Source organism: Mustela nigripes, chromosome 6 (genome assembly GCF_022355385.1).
Source record: "Mustela nigripes isolate SB6536 chromosome 6, MUSNIG.SB6536, whole genome shotgun sequence".
In the NCBI taxonomy this organism is placed as follows: Eukaryota; Metazoa; Chordata; class Mammalia; order Carnivora; family Mustelidae; genus Mustela; species Mustela nigripes.
The window spans coordinates 67,566,442-67,586,355 of record NC_081562.1 but is presented as its reverse complement, the minus strand read 5'-3'; the positions used below and the strand labels follow the sequence as shown (position 1 = coordinate 67,586,355).

General features: G+C 37.9%; 1 protein-coding gene across 3 annotated transcripts in view; it reads right to left on the bottom strand.

Moving 5' to 3' along the window:
• ITPR2 (inositol 1,4,5-trisphosphate receptor type 2) overlaps positions 1–19,914 on the bottom strand; it is a 496,325-nt gene that overhangs the window by 238,528 nt on the left and 237,883 nt on the right. For all 3 annotated transcript variants that reach the window (XM_059402747.1, XM_059402745.1, XM_059402746.1), the window contains exons 33-34: positions 6,216–6,344; positions 4,881–5,001 (exon numbers count right to left, since the gene is read on the bottom strand). In XM_059402747.1, the coding sequence (XP_059258730.1) occupies positions 4,881–5,001; positions 6,216–6,344 (250 nt within the window). The remainder of the gene's footprint in view (positions 1–4,880; positions 5,002–6,215; positions 6,345–19,914) is intronic.

Below are 19,914 nucleotides of genomic sequence, written 5' to 3'. Positions count from 1 at the left end.
TTTTTCTATGCACAGCAATTCAAGAACAAACAATTCCATCACAAAGCAGGATTTGCTTTCCGCCTTCTTCATCCTAGACAATAGCTTTGGGATCAGCACCTCATAATCATTGTCCCTGAGAGACTAACAGGGGAAACAAGATGAGGACTTAGGACAGGACAGGCTACGACCAAATGAAGACTGTTAGAAAAGTATAAGTGGTTAAATGGGGCCAAGTTCCGCTCTGGATATGGGAGTTAAGAAGGGAGGAATTTGAACAAAGACTTTGAATAATGGGAAAGATGCCGACAGGTAGCAGTGGTGGAAACTGGGGTGAGAAAGAAAATGAACAAAACAGAGAATGAGAACAAGTAAAACAGACTGAGAAAGTAAGGGACAGCATGAGCAAGGCATGGGATGTCGTATCCATCAGCTGTCACAGGAGGTGTGTGGGAACCAGCGAGGAAGGAGGTCAGAGAGGTCAGGTAGGGCTGAGCTGTAGGGGCCATGAACGGGACAATGAGAACTCCATGATGCTGACTTTGTTAGACAAAGGGACAACGCTGAAGACTGAGGACATTGTTGTTGATGTTTTTAAACCAGCAGAGAGCATTTCACTTCAAGATGACTCTGTTAGCAGACTTCTTTAGGTGAAGAAAGACAGGAAGAGAGAACACTGAATAATTCCTACAGTGATGAGGGGTGAAACAGGCCTTTATGGAGGGGAAGGAAAGAGAGGTACAAATGCCAAGGTAGAGTGGGGATAAAATTTCTAGAGCTTCCTAACCGCTCAGGCGGAAAGAACAAACGTGCCTTCTCACAAAGATAAAATGTGATTTTACACGAAAGCATCATTCTTCCAAACCTACCTTGATTACAGACTTAGATATAAGTTTTGACGTCCTTGCTATCACACATGTCTTTAAACCATACAGAAAGCCACTAAAATATCCTGCGAAATCACAAGGTTTGGGCCAGGAGAGGATTGGTAGGAAATGAAATCTTATAACGGAAATAAAAGATATCTTTAGACTAATATAATGTCAGTGACTATTTTAAATCCCCAAAGTACAAGAAAGACCACTGAAGTGGGAAGTCAGATGGAAAACACAGCGTGGGGTCTCCCCCGTGGCTGAAAGTTCTTCATGTCAGTTTTTAAATGTTATAAACAGTGTGCCTTCTATGTTCTGCGGAGGCCAACTGGCGTCCCCTGCACCCCACCAATCGCATTTGTTAAATACTGAGAAAGAGGGAAAGAGGGGGAGGATAAAGTGGACGAGAAGAAAAAGAAGGTGGTAGAAGAGGAGGAAGATAGAGAAAGAAAGAAGAAGAGGGGAGGCTGCCTTAAAATGTCAAAATACAGAAATAGGGGCGCCTGGGTGGCTCAGTGGATTAAGCCGCTGCCTTCGGCTCAGGTCATGATCTCAGTGTCCTGGGATCGAGCCCCGCATCGGGCTCTTTGCTCAGCAGGAGCCTGCTTCTCTCTCTCTCTCTGCCTGACTCTCCGCCTACTTGTGATTTCTCTCTCTGTCAAATAAATAATAAATAAAATCTAAAAAAAAAAAAAAAAATACAGAAATAGACTTGGCAGCTAGGACAATGTATTCTTATGTTAAAAAAAAAATCATCTTATATCTTTGCTTTTCCTTTGGATTTTATCTTTTAATGGTTAGTATATTGCCCAGATGACTTCATCCAAATAAAAATGCTGTTAGTACTGTTTCATTATAGCTTAAACAGTATATTATTAAACTCAGAGGTTATTATATAACTCAGAGGTTATACTAAAGCATGAACAGAACCAGATTCACCTATAATTTTACCATTCAGAGATAATCAATGTTAATATTTTATTTTTATCTTTCTGGACATTTTGTTATGTATATTTTTTCAAGTAAGAATTAGCTTCTCTCCATTGTGTATAGAGAGAAGCTAATTCTTACTTGAAAAAATATACATAACAAAATGTCCAGACACAATGGAATACTATGCAGCCATCAAAAGAAATGAAATCTTGCCCATTTGCGACAACATGGATGGAACTAGAGCGTATCATGCTTAGCGAAATAAGTCAAGCAGAGAAAGACAACTATCATATGATCTCCCTGATATGAGGAAGTGGTGATGCAACATGGGGGCTTAAGTGGGTACGAGAAGAATCAATGAAACAAGATGGGATTGGGAGGGAGACAAACCATAAGTGACTCTTAATCTCACAAAACAAACTGAGGGTTGCTGGGGGGAGGGGGTTAGGGAGAAGGGGGTGGGATTATGGACATTGGGGAGGGTATGTGCTTTGGTGAGTGCTGTGAAGTGTGTAAACCTGGTGATTCACAGACCTGTACCCCTGGGGATAAAAATATATGTTTATAAAAAATTAAAAATTAAAAATTAAAAAAAAAGAATTAGCTTCTCTCTCTCTCTTTTTTTTTTTTTGAAGTATTAATTTAAAAGAGAGAGATAGAGAGAAAGAGAGAGAGAGAACAGAGGCAGAGAGAGGGAGAAGCGACTCCCGCTGAGCAGAGAGCCCAATGTAGGGCTCGATCCCAGGACCCTGGGATCATGACCTGAGCTGAAAGCAGATGCCTAACCAACCAAGCCACCCAGAGACCCCAAGAATTAGCTTCTCTTTTGTGCCCTTCTTTATTTTTGACATAATACCTATTGTCCTCTTCATTTCTTCCCTTCTTGAAATGTTCAGTCCTAAAATCTGCCAGATGAGCACAGCAAAGTTAAGCATCAGCCCTGGGCAAGAAGGACACACGAGGATGAGGCGATCCAGAGCTCGAGTGCAAAAAGAAGTGGAAGGTGCCTGCGTAGGAGGCTGGCCAGGCAGTGGACAATCAGAACTTGGTGGGGTGAGGAGCACATCAGCTGCTGGGGGACAGCCTGGCCCAGGTACCAAAGAGTGAGCCAGCAGAGTCAGAGGCCAAGCCCATGGAAAAAGGTCTCTCGGCAGCCTGAGGTAGACTGTGGGAACCTACTGGAGGTGAGGAGGATGCCTCCATAGAGGGGTGTCAGGGGCCGCGTTGCCAGGGGACACATCCTTGTGGGGTCTGGCCCTGCATGTGGTACCTAAGCCCAAGTGGGCTGTGAGGAGGGTGGATGTGTGTGGAGGAGGGTTCCTGGGGCGGTTGAAGCATTCAACTCATCAGGTATTTGAGGAGAGCCAGTGTCCTCACAAAAGGAACTTTTTTCTTTTTTTTTTTTTTTTAAGATTTTATTTATTTACTTGAGAGAGAGACAGAGAGAGAGAGCATGAGAAGGGGGAGGGTCAGAGGGAGAAGCAGACTTCCTGCCAAGCAGGGATCCCCATGTGGGACTCGATCCCTAGACTCCAGGATCGTGACCTGAGTCGAAGGCAATCACTTAACCAACTGAGCCACACAGGCACCCCACAAAAGGAACTTTTAAATCCAATAATAGCAAAGCACTTCCTTTATTAAACAATTTTATAGCCCTCAAAATAATAGTATAATATTCTCTCATGTTTTTAATTTTTCTCTTAAGTATTTAATATTTTTATTATTATTGTGAATAATGTGTTTTACACACTGTTTCTTTTTGGCATACAGAAAATGTATCCAGTTTATTACTTACTTATAATTAATCAATGAGATGAACTCTCTTAGTTTCTTAGCTCTAATGTTTTTAAATTGATCCTCTTAGGTTATCTTAGGTTTTTAATTCAAATTAAAATTGAGCAGTTATTAAATCTTGTTAATACACAGTCACTTGTGTCCAATCGCAGATGGGGGAAAGACAAAAAAAAATTTAAATGGCCATTAATTAGTTAAATCATTGGTTCATTTATCAAATATTTACTGAGCATATATTATAGCCCTTGCCAAGTTACCTAATCTGGATAATTCTGTTTTTCTCAGCTGTGTAATGTAAATAATCAAAGAACCTATCCAAGCATTAAATGAGACAAATCAGGCAAATTGCTCAACAACGCACATGGCGAGTTCTCAATAAACGGCAGCGGCGATGACATACACTAGAAGCTTCCCTTCCCAGTGCTGCATCAGTTGAGACAATGGTCAAGCTCGTCTGTTCTTTTAAGTCCTGCCTGTCTGTTCTTTTCCTGCCTCCCCTCTGCCATCTGGAGAATGGCCCTAATTAACTTGAAAGAAAGAAAGGACTTTTCAAGAGGGGCACCTGGGTGGCGCAGTTGGTTGAATATCTGCCTTCCGCTCAGGTCATGATCCCAGAGTCCCGGGATCGAGTCCCACATCATGCTCCCTGCTCAGTGGAGAGCCTGCTTCTCCCTCTGACTCTGCTGTTCCTCCTGTTTGTGCTCTCTCTCAAATAACTAAGTAAATAAAAATCTTTAAAATGGAAGGAAGGAAGAGGAATTTATGAGAAACTCCCTCTATTAACCTTCCTTTTGCTGTATCCCTTTGCATTCCATTTCATTTATAATTTCTGAAGGCTCTTAGTAAACACTGACAGATTTCAGACCAAATTGGAAAACTAAAAAACCCTGAAAAGGTCCCACTGCCCTATGAAGGTATTAGCACATCAGGCTACTTAATGGTCAAGACAGTTCCATAACGAAGTCTGAGACAACAATGAAACTAAACTCATGCCTGTGAAATCTTCTGAGCTATAGTAAAGTGTCATATATAACATTATGATTAGAAATACAAGTAAATAAAAGAATTTTGAAATTTTGAAAAAAGAAATGCAAGAATCATCTTCCCCTCCCAAAAACGTATGCTGCAACATTCAGAAGCATTGCTGGTCATTGCTCTTCAGCTGGTCATTGCTCTTCAGCTTGAGATAAACTTTTCTCATTAAGTCATAAACTGGAAACCTGCTTGTGTTGGCCATGAGCCAAAAGAAAAAATTTCTTTCATGAAATGCAAGAGCAAGTGAAACCCACCATTCTGACTTACCCACTTCTGCCAGAGTTCTGATACAAGACTCCACGGAGGACTTCTGCGCTGGGTTTGGCCAGGTACAATTGTAAATTCTGAAGGCAGATTGCAGCAGCTGAATAAAAACTGGCTGATGTGTCTGAAAGCAGAAAGGAGTATGCAAATAGGCCACTAAGCCATTAACACTCCTAACATGACATCTATGCATTATCAAAAAGGCTCATCGAAATAAAACACAATCCAGTCTTTTTTGAGCAGCGGCACCATTGATAGAATATCTCATTCAACAACTATTCATTATGTCCCCACTTCGTGACAGGCACCATGCCAGATGCTACAGAAAATCAATTATTTGCATTTTAACTACAGACTTAATCAGAAAAAATTTGGCATTTCTTGAAGCCAATGACTTGAACTTCAATATTTTTAAAATAATCTCTGGGTTATTTCCAAGTGTAAGTAGAGCAGGTGTTCTGAGTTTGTTTGATTGACTGCATGTTTTGGTTTTATATGATGTGCAAGGATAGGAGACACCAATTCTGACCTACAGAAACAATTTCATATGGTTCTCATAGTTTAAACGTTTTTCGTAAAAAAAGTATAATTGCAAATGAAATTTTTATAAGGGTAATACACAGTTACTATAGAATTTTAGGGAACCACAGAAATGAAAATCTACAATAACCCTACCACGTAGAGATAATCAGTATAAACATTTTGAAGATATTTACCTCCTGAGTTTTTCTAGGTATATAGGCACATATGTCCTTTATACACACAAATTTGGATGGTACTCTAAAGCAATGGGTACTGTTTCACTTAATATTACTTCATAATCATTTTCCTTAGTCATAAATATTTCTTTTAAAACATGATTTTCCCTTTGCTATGTAATAAGCCACCCGATGGACACAAATAATTTATTTAGCTATTCCCCTATTTGTAGTCATTTAAGGCTGATGTCAGTTTTTTAAGTATTAGAAATACTTGAATGAAAATCTTAGTATATAAATTCCTGCTAATTCTTTCAGGATTAATTACTAAGGTGGAATTTATTGAGTCAAAATGTCTATCCATTGAAAAAATCATTTATTGCATGGCAAACAGCCAATATACTGATATGAATGTTTCTGTTATGCTTGGAGGAAAAATAATTCAGTTTGAAGATGGGGCCTCTTTATTTAAAATAAAGCTTGGTAACCTCAGAAAGGGGCAGAACAATAAATAATATGAGAGAAAACTGACCTTCAGAAGTATAGGAAATGACTTCCTGACCATGTTAAAATTTTTCTTAACTCAAATAAGATAAATTCTGTGTGACAGAATGTGCCTGTATTTTTTAGTTTACATTACCTGGAGGCTGGTACTGTTGTCTGAAAAGGGGGAATTAAAGAAGCCGCTCACAATGTTCATTATTGACTCAGTGACACACTTCTCCAAGAAGGTGTCTGCGTGTTTCCTATCCGTGGTTGTGTTGCAAACCTGGAGAGAAAAACTGAATAACTCAATACGCTCCTACCACATCTTTGAATTCTAACTCAGTACTGAAACCTTGTAAAAATTGCTCTGAAATTGTTAACTATAACATTTCTTCTGCTTTTGAAAGTTGATTTGAATAGGTACATTTCTGCCAAAAATCTACTAAAATTTTATCATTCTTTTGTAGCTGTTCCTTTCAGTTTGGTTGTCATTTCATCTTGGACCAGAATTCTTTTGCAAATGCCCCCAGTCCCTTACTCCTGCTCTGCTTCTCCATACTTTGGCACACCAACCTTCTCCTTCTGTCCCCAAGCAAGGCTTTGCTGGAAAACGCCCTTTCACTCAATGTGAGGAAATCAAAGAATAAACAGTCATTATAAGAAAGTAGTGAATGTAATTAGCAATGCTTTGTATCTCTACATATTTTCACTTATAATACCTGGCCCAGATTGGAGGATGCCAAGAGAAGACATTTGGCAAGGAAAGTAGAAAGCTAAAAGAAGATAAAACTCTTTCCAACACTTTAGACCTTTTCATCCGCAGCATAAATACGTGGGCAGAAGTGAGCCTTTCCCTGCTTCCTTCCCTGTAGCGCTGAGCACGAAGAGATGATACTCACACTAAAGATAAACCAGAAAAGAACATAGGCCTGGTTCCTGCCCTGATTTTCATATGTGATTAAATGAGGCAGAAATTGGTCATTTTGTGAAACAAGCCACAAATTTCCAAATACATCAGGGTAGACAAATTGCAAAAGCGAAGATACATGATTAAAAACAAATGAAAAAAAAAAAGCTGGGCAATAAAAAGAAACATGAAGATAAAAACAAGAAGAAAAGAAAATGGGAGGGCAAAGCACAGGGTGTGAGAAAACCCTGCAAAACTGGGGCAGAGTAACAACATTTCAATATTCACACAGTGACGGGGGGGAAATGTGGTGGCCAGATGTTCCAGATGTTCTTAGACAATCCAAATTTCTACATCACTTCTTTTTCTTTTAAGTAAGGTGATTAATCAAAAGAATAAGTAACTATAATTTAATCTGATACTGCTTTGAAAACCTTTCACACAAATAAATTCACAAAAGGGAAAAATTCCCATCTCAAATGTGTGTCCTGATGTTTTCGTTGGGGAAATAACAGTATTTGCTAAATGCAGGTAAAAGAAAGAGCACAGGGATTGCTTTGCTTCTAAATCACTTCCCATCAGGGCTCTTCATTTTTTCCTCATCTATGAAATGACACTTCCCTGACTGGGTTGAATTAGAACCACTCCCACCGGTTCTGCAGGGACCAGTGCAGTTAAAGGAAATAAATGATGTCAAATTATGCAATCTTTTAAGCTAGTGTTCCAGCAGGTAACATAGTGCCTGGCATATACAGCATGTTCAATTAATGTCTGGGGCATGAATGAATCAATTCATTTTAAAAATGAAAGAATAAGAAGAACAGAAAGACTCTTACGTTGTTTCAAGGTTCACTCTGGGTTAGGATGTATTTGTGGAACATTGGGACTAAAAATTGAACGTGATCCCAGCACTAATATCAAATTAGTTTTCCCATGATGGACATGACATAGGATTTATTTCATTTAGTATCTTTCCAGCACTGGCTTTGATATACTGGAATTTCAGACTCAGAGGATAAAAATATATTACAGTTGAAAAGGTAGCTGACTGAATCTACCATAACCAACCCCAATAGCCTTCTTCCTCATCCAGTGACATTTCACACAATCATGGCGTGTGTGTGTGTGGGGGGGGGTGCTCTACAGACCTATTGCAGCACCATATTGAATTACCTGCAACTGGACATTTGCTAAAGAATCACTCAGAAATTTGTGTTAGTGGGTTAGTATAAAGACTTTCCTCAAAAATCCTAGGTTTACAAAACTACATGGAACCTATTCCTCAATTCCTTTGAACAAGAAATTCAGTTTTCAATATATTTTTTCTTGCCCATACAAATGATAACATTTTTGTTCTTCCAAAACCTTGCAGCCTACATTGCAATATCATAGATAGGCAAAACATGTAAGAAGCCACTTTACTTATTACAACTTTCCAGTAAAGGGGCACCTGAGTGGCTTAGTGAGTTAAGCCTCTGTCTTCGGCTCAGGTCATGATCTCAGGGTCCTGGGATTGAGCCCCACATCAGGCTCTCTCCTCAGCAGGGAGCCTGCTTCCCCCTATCTCACTCTACCTGCCTCTCTGCCTACTTGTGATCTCTCCCTCTCTGTCAAATAAATAAATAAATCTTAAAAAAAAAAAAAGCCTTTGAGAAAAAAAAAACACCAAAATAACAATATTTCTTTATCCATTTTTCTTTTATTAATTTTAAATGCCTCATTCCCATATATTGGAAGTGATCCCCCCAAATGATATCACATTAAATTAACTTTTTTGTGTATTACATGCATTTTCAAAGTTTTGATCTATTTGCACATATTATTAGCATACCATTATTTCCTATAAAACATGTCCCCATGTGATTCTCTAAACATTTATTTTAAAAGGCTATGTAATAACACTGGGTATTATATGCAACTAATGAATCATTGAACACTACATCAAAAACCAATGATGTACTATATGTTGGCTAATTAACATAATAAAAATAAATAAATATAGTTGGAACTTCAAACAATTACAAAAAATAACACGGGAGGAGTCAAGATGGCAGAGAAGTAGGAGGCTGAGACAACATCAGGTAGCAAGAGATCAGCTAGATAGCTTATCAAACCATTCCAAACACATAACAAATCCAACAGGAGACTGAAGAGAAGAAGAGTAACAATTCTAGAAACAGAAAATCGACCACTTTCTGAAAGGTATGACTGGTGGAAAAGTGAATCCAAAGCGATGGGAAGATAGACCACAGGGAGAGGGGCTGGCTCCCGGCAAGTGGTGGAGCAACAGAGCACAAAACCAGGACATTTAAAAGACTGTTCCATTAAGGGACATTGCTCCAGAGGCTAAACTGGGGTGAAGCCCACTCAGGGATGGCGTGGCCCCAGGTCCTGCAGGGTCAAAGAAGGATCGGGGGTTCTGAGTGTTGCAGAGCTCGCAGGTATCAGAGCAAGGAAACTGGCTACAGAGACAGAGCCGAGGAGTGAGCTCTCAATTCAGGGTTACCTTAAACTGTAATCCATGGCACAGGCCATTGCTCTGTGAGTGGGGTCCCACAAGAACCAGGGAGACACCCCTGGAAGAGCTCAGGGAACTGCGGGGTTCAGCGACTCCAGGCGGAGCTATGTGCCAGAGACAGAGATGCTTGGTCACAGGCTGGGTGAGGTCAGAGCGCGGCCAGAGGTCAGGGAGACGGGAGTGATTGAGCGCTTTTCTCTGAGAGCGCACTGAGGAGTGGGGTCCTGAGCTCTTGGCTCCTCAAGGCCAGAGATTGGGAGGTCGCCATTTTCATTCCCATCCTCCAGAACTCTATGCAAAGTGTTCAGGGAACAAAACTCCCAAAAGCAAACCTGAGTGGATTACTTAGCCTGGGCCCTGGTAAGGGAAGTGCAATTCTGCCTCAGGAAAAGACACTTAAGAATCACTACAACAGGCACCTCCCCCAAAAGATCAACAAGAAATCCAGCCAAGACCAAGTTCACTTACCAAGGAAAATGGTGGAATTCCAGAAGAGGAGAAAGAAAACCATGGAATTCATGGCTTTCACCCATGATTCTTTAGTCTTGCAAAGTTAATTAATTCTAATGTTTTTTTCTTCTGCTAAATTTTTTTGAACTTTTACCTTTTCCTCTTCAAACATTTTTTAACTAGTTTATTTTAAAAATACCTTTCCTAAAAATATATTTTTGAACCTTCATTATTATAGTCATATTTCATCCTTCATTGTAAATAACTTTATTTTTTGTATACACATAGGGTTTTTTTCTTCTAAAAAATATGGGGTACAACTTCTTCTGATAGATCAAAATACACCCTAAATCTAGCACCGGGCTTGCTCTAGTCTCCAGCCTGAGAAAATTCTCTCCACTTTCTTTCTCTTTATTCTCCTTTTTTAGAAATTAAAAATTTTTTTCATATTTATAGTCATATTCCATCCGTTAACTGTGTTTACCCTTATATACGTTTTTCATTCTTAAAAATTTGGGGAGATAGTTTCTTCTAAGAGACCAAATTACTCCCCAAATTAAGTGGGTGACCCTGTTCTAGTCACCAGTCTAACATATATATATATTTTTTTCATTTTTATATTTTTTCCTTATTTGTTTTCTTTTTTAAATTTTTTTCCCTGAACTTCTTTTTACCCCTCTTTCTCCCCCACCCCTCGTGATTTGGAGTCTCCTCTGATTTCATGATTTGGTTAAAGCACATTTTCCTGGGGTCATTGCCACCCATTTAGTATTTTATTTTCCCCTTCATATATTATTATCTGAACAAAATGACAAGGCGGAAAAACTCACCACAAAAAAAAGAACAAGAAGCAGTACCAAAGGCTAGGGACTTAATCAATATGGACATTGGTAATATGTCAGATCTAGAGTTCAGAATGATGATTCTCAAGGTTCTAGCCGGGCTCGAAAAAGGCATGGAAGATATTAGAGAAACGCTGTCTGGAGAAATAAAAGCCCTTTATGGAGAAATAAAGAACTAAAATCTAACCAAGTTGAAATTTAAAAAGCTATTAATGAGGTGCAATCAAAAATGGAGGCTCTCACTGCTAGGATAAATGAGGCAGAAGAAAGAATTAGTGATACAGAAGACCAAATGACAGAGAATAAAGAAGCTGAGCAAAAGAGAGACAAACAACTACTGGACCACGAGGGGATTATTCAAGAGATAAGTGACACCATAAGAAGAAACAACATTAGAATAATTGGGATTCCAGAAGAGGAAGAAAAAGAGAGGGGGGCAGAAGGTATATTGGAGCAAATTATTGTAGAGAATTTCCCTAATATGGCAAAGGGAACAAGCATCAAAATCAAGGAGGTGCAGAGAACCCCCCTCAAAATCAATGAGAATCAGTCCACACCCCATCATTTAACAGTAAAATTTACAAGTCTTAGCAACAAAGAAAAAATCCTGAGAGCAGCCCGGGACAAGCCCGGGACAAGAAGTCTATAATATACAACGGTTAAAATATTAGATTGGCAGCAGACTTATCCACAGAGACCTAGCAGGCCAGACAGAACTGGCTTGATATATTCAGAGCACTAAACAAGAAAAACATGCAGCAAAAAATACTATATCCAGCTAGGCTATCATTGAAAATAGTAGGAGAGATAAAAAGCTTCCAGGACAAACAAAAACTGAAAGAATTTGCAAACACCAAACCAGCTCTACAGGAAATATTAAAAGGGGTCCTCTAAGCAAAGAGAGACCTTAAAAGTAGTAGATCAGAAAATAACAGAGACAATATACAGTAACAGTCACCTTACAGGCAATACAATGGCACTAAATTCATATCTCTCAATAGTTGCCCTGAATGTAAATGGGCTAAATGCCCCAATCAAAAGACACAGGGTATCAGAATGGATAAAAAAACAAAACCCATTAATATGCTTCCCACAAATAACGCATTTTAGACCCAAAGACACCTCCAGATTTAAAGTGAGGGGGTAGAAAAGAATTTACCATGCTAATGGACATCAGACGAAAGCTGGGGTGGCAATCCTTATATCAGATCAATTAGATTTTGAGCCAAAGACTATCATAAGAGCTGAGGAAGGGCATATCATACTCAAAGGGTCTGTACAACAAGAAGATTAACAATTTTAAATATCTACACCCCTAACATGGGAGCAGCCAACTATATAAACCAATTAATAAGAAAATCAAAAAAACACATATATAATAATACAATAATAGTAGGGGACTTTAACACTCCCCTCACTGAAATGGACAGGAAGAAACAGAAAACCTGAGCAGACCCATAACCAGTAAAGAGATTGAAACAGTCATCAGAAACCTCCAAACAAACAAAAGCCCAGGGCCAGACAGCTTCCCAGGGGAATTCTACCAAACATTTAAAGAAGAACTAATTCCTATTCTCCTGAAACTATTCCAAAAAATAGAAATGGAAGGAAAACTTCCAAACTCATTTTATGAGGCCAGCATCACTTCGATCCCCAAATCAGACAAGGATCCCATCAAAAAAGAGAACTACAGACCAATATCCTTGATGAATACAGATGCGAAAATTCTCACCAAAATACAAGGCAATAGGATCCAACAGTACATTAAAAGGATTATTCACCATGACCAAGTGGGATTTATTCCAGGGATGCAAGGTTGGTTCAACATCCGCAAATCAATCAATGTGATACAATACATTAATAAAAGAAAGAACAAGAACCATATGATACTCTCAATAGATGCAGAAAGAGCAGTTGACAAAGTACAGCATCCCTTCCTCATCAAAACTCTCCAAAGTGTAGGAATAGATGGCACATACCTCAATATTATCAAAGCCATCTATGAAAAACCCACTGCAAATATCATTCTCAATGGAGAAAAACTGAGAGCTTTTCTGCTAATGTCAGGAACACAGCAGGGATGTCCATTATCACCACTGTTATTCAACATAGTACTACAAGTACTAGCATCAGCAATCAGACAACAAAAAGAAATTAAAGGCATCCAAATTGGCAAAGAAGTCAAACTATCACTCTTTGCATATAATATGATACTTTATGTGGAAAACCTAAAAGACTCCACTACAAATCTGCTAGAACTTGTACAGAAATTCAATAAAGTGTCAGGATGTAATATCAATGCACAGAATTCAGTTGCATTTCTTTATACCAACAACAAGACAGAAGAAAGAGAAATTAAGGAGTCAATCCCATTTACAATTGCACCCAAAACCATAAGATACCTAGGAATAAACTTAACCAAGGAGGCAAAGAATCTCTACTCAGAAAACTATAAAGTACTCATAAAAGAAATTGAGGAAAACACAAAGAAATTGAAAAACATTCCATGCTCATGGACCGGAAGAACAAATATTGTGAAAATGTCTATGCGATCTAAAGCAATCTACACATTAATGCAATCCCTCTCAAAATCCCATCTTTTTTTTTTTTTCAAAGAAATGGAAGAAATAATCCTAAAATTTATGTGGGACCAGAAAAGATCTCAAATAGTCAAAGGAATATTGAAAAAGAAAGCCAAAGTTGGTGGCATCACAATTCCAGACTTCAAGCTCTATTACAAAGCTGTCATCATCAAGACAGTACGGTACTGGCACAAAAACAGACACATAGATCAATGGAACAGAATAGAGAGTCCAGAAATAGACCCTCAACTCTATGGTCAACTAATCTTTGACAAAGCAGGAAAGAATGTCCAATGGAAAAAAGACAGCCTCATCAACAAATGGCGCTGGGAAAATTGGACAGCCACATGCAGAAAAATGAAATTGGACCATTTCCTTATACCACACATGAAAAATAGACTCAAAATGGATGAAGGACCTCAATGTGAGAAAAGAATCCATCAAAATCCTTGAGGAGAACACAGGCAGCAACCTCTTTGACCTCAGCTGCAGCAACGTCTTCCTAGAAACATCGCCAAAGGAAAGGGAAGCAAGGACAAAAATGAACTATTGGGACTTCATCAAGATCAAAAGCTGTTGCACAGCAAAGGAAACAGTTAACAAAACCAAAAGACAACTAACAGAATGGGAGAAGATATCTGCAAACAAAATATCGAATAAACGGCTAGTATCCAAAATCTATAAAGATTTTAGCAAACTCAACACCCAAAGAATAATCCAGTCAAGAAATGGGCAGAAGACATGAACAGACGTTTCTGCAAAGAAAACATCCAGATGGCCAACAGACACATGAAAAAGTACACCACATCACTTGGCATCAGGGAAATACAAATCAAAACCACAATGAGATAGCACCTCACACCAGTCAGAATGGCTAAAATTGACAAATCAGGAAATGACAGATGCTGGTGAAGATGCAGAGAAGGGGGAACCCTCCTACACTGTTGGTAGGAATGCAAACTGATACAACCACTCTGGAAAACAGCATGGAGGTTCCTCAAAAAGTTGAAAATAGAGCTACCTTATGACCCAGCAATTGCACTACTGGGTATTTACCCTAAAGATACAAACATAGTCACCCAAAGGGTCACGTGCATCTGAATGTTTATAGCAGCAATGTCTACAATAGCCAAACTATGGAAAGAACCTAGATGTCCAACAGATGAATGGATAAAGAAGATGAGGTAAATATATATAAAATGGAATACAATGTAGCCATCAAAAGAAATTAAATCTTGCCATTTGCGAGGACATGGATGGAACTAGAGGGCATTAAACTTAACGAAATAACTCAATCCGAATAAGACAACTATCATATGATCTCCCTGATATGAGGAAGTGGAGACACAACGTGGGGGGTTAGGGATTTAGGAAAAGAAGAAATGAAACAAGATGGGATTGGGAGGGAGACAAACCATAAGAGACTCTTAATCTCACAAAACAAACTGAGGGGGACTGGGGATAGGGGTGTAAGGAGAGGGTGGTGGGATTATGGACATTGGGGAGGGCATGTGCTATGGTGAGTGCTGTGAAGTCTGTAAACCTGGCCATTCACAGACCTATACCCTGGGGCTAATAATACAATATATGTTTATAAGAAAATTTAAAAATTAAAAAAATTAAAATTAAAATTAAAGGTTGTATTTATTCCATCATACCAATGCACCATCATGTTTTAATCCATTTTTGGAGTAAACTGAGGTATACATAACCGAAAAATACAAATCACTTTCCTGTTTTCCTAGTTATTTCATTCTTACTGGTCTTTTATGTGATTTCCCTACTTTTTTTTTTTTTTTTTTTTTTTTTGCAACTATAACAAATTGTGCACAATTCTTATATTTGCTTTCAGATTTTTGGCATATATTCTACCAAAAGAGGAATCATTGGATGAGGCTCAATAGGCAGTTTTATACTGTTGCTGATCCTCGAAAATAATAAATTTACAATGTTAGCAAAAGCTTATATGTGGATACACAAGACGGTCCCCCATCATTACCAACTAACTCTTGTTTTCAGCTCCAGTTGGGATCAGCTGATGTGATGACAAAACAGAAGGGGTGAGAAAGAATTCAGAGGCCTGAGTGGGGCTCTGCCTCTAACCCCATCTCTTCTTCCTCACAGAGGTTTCAGCATTGTCTGCATCTCCGGAAGCAGCCCTCACTGAGTCCATCGGCAGTGTCCCCAGTAACAATGGTGCTGCCTTCAGCCCTTTATGCCTGGATGCAAACAGCTTTGCAGTGTTCCTAATTCCTGGGTGCACCCCTGTGCCTTCTTGGTCCCTTTCACACTGCCCACGTCTCCTGGAGGAGGCCATCTGGTTCCCACGGAAACTGACTGTTCTTTCTGTAAATTATTATTTTCGCCAGTTTAATGACACTTAAAAAAGTTATTTTGTTTTTCTGACATTGCTAATGAGGCTTGGCACTTTCCATGTAATCACTTCCTGCCTACATTTTGTTATGTATGGATGATTCCAAATCTTCTAACCACTTTAAGTAAGGCCTGGATAACGACTGGTACATGCCGTATCTTTTAACATTTTTCACAAGCTCTTGTTGAGCTCTTTCCCATATATTTTTCATATTCAGATTTTTTTTTATTTAGAATGTTCATTTTATTACATTTCATTGTATCAAGTAATTCTTAGCATTCAGGCATTATAGTTTATTTAGATCATTTCTATTTAGTTAGCATAAAGAAGAAAAAAGCCTCCCTTCCACAAAAGCAAAGGACATTCTACACATTTTGTTCTAGTTTTTTATTGGAATCCTCCTCCATCCCTGTATCCTGACTCCCATTCAACTATTTATGCTATCTGGGAGTTCGCTGCTGTGGGACCTGATTTACTGATTCTGATCAACTTTTTCCCACATTGATATCCAACTATCCTCCAAACATTTACTAAACAGTGATTTCTTGTCTCACTCTTAGGTTGCTTGAGGTTTGTCATGTCAGTAATTAGTATTTAAAGCTCTCCGTTACATTCCATATATCATTATTTTTAAAATATTTAAAAATCTCTGTAAAGTATTATAAAATATTAAAAGAAACCCAAACTCCATGTATCATTATTTTTCAAATTGTTTGTTTAAATTATTATTATTTAAATTAAAGCTAAATATTGGGTTGCCTGGGTGGCTCAGTCAGTTAAGCATCGGCCTTTGGCTCAGGTCATGGTTCTAGGGTTCTGGGATTGAGCCCTGCATTGGGCTCCCTACTCATCAGGAAGCTTGCTTCTCCCTCTCCCTCTGTAGCTCCCCCTGCTTGTGCTCTCTCTCTCTCTCAAATAAATAAAACCTTTTTTAAAAATTAATTAAAGCTAAATATTGGATTAGGAGATAGGACAGTGAACCAAATAAAATAAAGTCCCTACTCTATAAAAGCTTTTTTCCTAATCAAGAAAGACACACAATAGATAATACTAGTAGAAGATAGAGCAAATAGGATACTCCAGAGAAAAATAAAAAAGGGCAAGCTGTACAGGGAGGACGATAGCTCCTTTTTATGCTGCAGGAAGAGTGGGTAAGGTTAAGGGTTACCATTCACTTAACTTGCTTGGGGAGCCTCTCTGGATAAGATGACATTTTAACAAAAACAACGAAAGAAGTGAGGAAACAGCCATGGAGGGTTCTGGGGAAAGAGCAAGTGAAAATCTGTCTCCATCAGTAGAACATAAGTCCCTGGACCTGGGAAACTAGCTTGACTTGCTCACCACCACACACGCAGGACCTCAGCACACAGTAGGTATAAAATAATTTGTTGAAAAGCAAATATGAAACAACATGTCTAGACATGATTATGTCTGACATTTCTCCCCATGCATGTATGATGTCCCTTTTCTCTTCCAATCTAAAGTGACTACTACTCTTCCAAAGATGACAGATGGGCTTTAAAAGTTAGATGCTAGAGCAGCACTGTCCAATAGGACTTTCTGCCAATGATGGAAATCTGTATCTGTGATGTCCAACACATGTGCTTACTGGGCACTTGAAAGATGGCTCTGTGCTACCGAGGAACAGGATTTTCCATCCGATTTAATTTTACCTAATTAAAATTTAAATTTAAATGTGGCAAGCTGCTACCCCACAGGATAGGGGAGCTCTAGTGCCAGTAACATACTTTGATCACACAGACCAAGGAATACAAATCCTAAAGATCCTTGTAGACAGTACACATGCTCCTCTAAAGAGCTGAGGTAATATCATATATTTATTTTAATTTGCATCCCTTCATTCATGGGGCCAGAACTTCCAAACATTTGCTTTTACATATCTCCTTTTTATTTTCTTTAGATTTTTAAAAAATTTTTTTATTTTTAAAATTTTTTTTTACTTACCTGTCAGAGACAAAGAGAGAGTGAGCATAAGCACGAAGAGAGGCAGGCAGAGGGAGAAGCAGGCTCCTCAATGAGCAAGGAGCCCAACGTGGGACTCAATCCCAGAACCCCGGGACCACAACCTGAGCCAAGGCAGATGCTTAAACAACTGAGCCACCCAGGCATCCCTAAACATCTCCTTTTTAGAGAGTCATCAGTTCATACACTCAGTTGGCTTTCTTAGAATTCTAAACTAATATTTTTCTTAATATTAATTGTAGGAACCCTGAAAAAATACAGAGAAGCACAAAATGGAAATGAAGATTATTTATAATACAAAAATCCAGATAAAACAATGGTAAACCTCTTAGAAGCCTTTCTTCTTAATCTTTGTGCTCCACCATGTATATTTTCCATAACTAAAATTATTCTAGATAATCAGTTTTGTCTTCTCCTTTTCATACTCATCACTCAACCATTAGCACTACCCACATTATTAAAAATCCTCGAGAAATAATCTCAATGACTCTATAACATTAATCTCATAGATATATCATAATTTATTGAACCATTTCTCTATTATTGAATTTTGAAACTATTTCTTACTGTATATTATTATAACAGCATGTTGAGCTCCTACGACCATAAATCCTTGATATCATTTCTAATTATTTCCAAGGACAGATTCTTGGAAGGTAATTATTTGATACATTAAAAAGGTATGAAGGTTTCCTTTAATGTATTACCAAAATGCTTTTCAGAAAGATAGCATGAATTTACATTCTCATCAGCAAAGTATGTGAACCAACATTTAATATTATCTCTTTACTTTTATCTTTTGCCCTTACAAATTTGATAGTTAGAAACTGGATCTTATTCTTCTTTGTATTTTTAAAAAATTATTAACAGTTGACTTTTTTTTTTCAGGGGTTTACTTTGACTTCCTGCTCGATACGTCATGAATGCTTGGGTCTTGACTATTTCATTATTAGATTGTTAGTGGTTTTCATATATATATTAAAAATATGTCCTTATATATACTCTTATATATATTCATATGTACATATATACATTATATATGTATATATACAAATATAGTCTTAATACATTCATATATGCATACATACATATATATATTCATATATACATATATGCTTTTCATATATATAAAACATGTTCTTATATATACTCTTATACATTTTTATATACATTCATATATGTATATATATTATATATGTATATATACATATGTATTCTTTATATATTTATATATACATACATATAAAATTATTAACAGTTGACTTTTTTTTCAGGGGTTTACTTGTATTCCCTCCTCTATAAGTCATGAATGCTTGGGTCTTGACTATTTCATTATTAGATTGTTAGTGGTTTTCATACATATATAAAAAGCATGTTCTTATATATATTCTTATACATTCCTATATACATTCCTATGTACATATTCATTATATATGTATATATACATAGATGTATTCATATATACATATATATATGTGTGTGTGTGTGTATATATATATTCTCTTTTTTTCTTTTTCAAGCATTGGGCCTTTAAAGATTTATTTTCTTTTTGAATGGGGAGTACATCAGTATTTGTTGTATGATCCTTTGTAAATATTAGTTGTTTTTGTCAGTAAAAATATTCCATATATTAAAAAAAAAAAAGAAAAGATTTATTTTCTTATTTCAGAGTGTTGGGAGCAGAGGGAGTGGAAAAGAGAAACCCAAGCAGGCTCTGCACTCAGCATGGAGTCAGACATGAGGCTCGATTTCACAACCCAGAGAGCATGACCTGAGCCAAAACCAAGTGTCTGAAGCTCAACCGACTGAGTCATCCAGGTGTCCCAAAATCTTTATGTAAAGATTATTTAAGCCTTTTTTAAAATGCTCAGCAACTTTTTTCTATTTTGATTTTTTTATTGCTATGTGTGATGTTTTATGTACTTAAATTTGAAATTTTCAAAAAACAAACCATCTATTATTCTCCTTAGCTATTCTCATTCACTGCTTTTATGCTTAAAAAGAACTTCATCCGGGGCACCTGGGTGGCTCAGTGGGTTAAAGCCACTGCCTTCAGCTTAGGTCATGATCTCAGGTCCTCGGATAGAGCCCCGCATCGGGCTCTCTACTCAGCGGGGAGCCTGCTTCCTCCTCTCTCTCTGCCTGCCTCTCTGCCTACTTGTGGTCTCTCTCTGTCAAATAAATAAATAAAATCTTT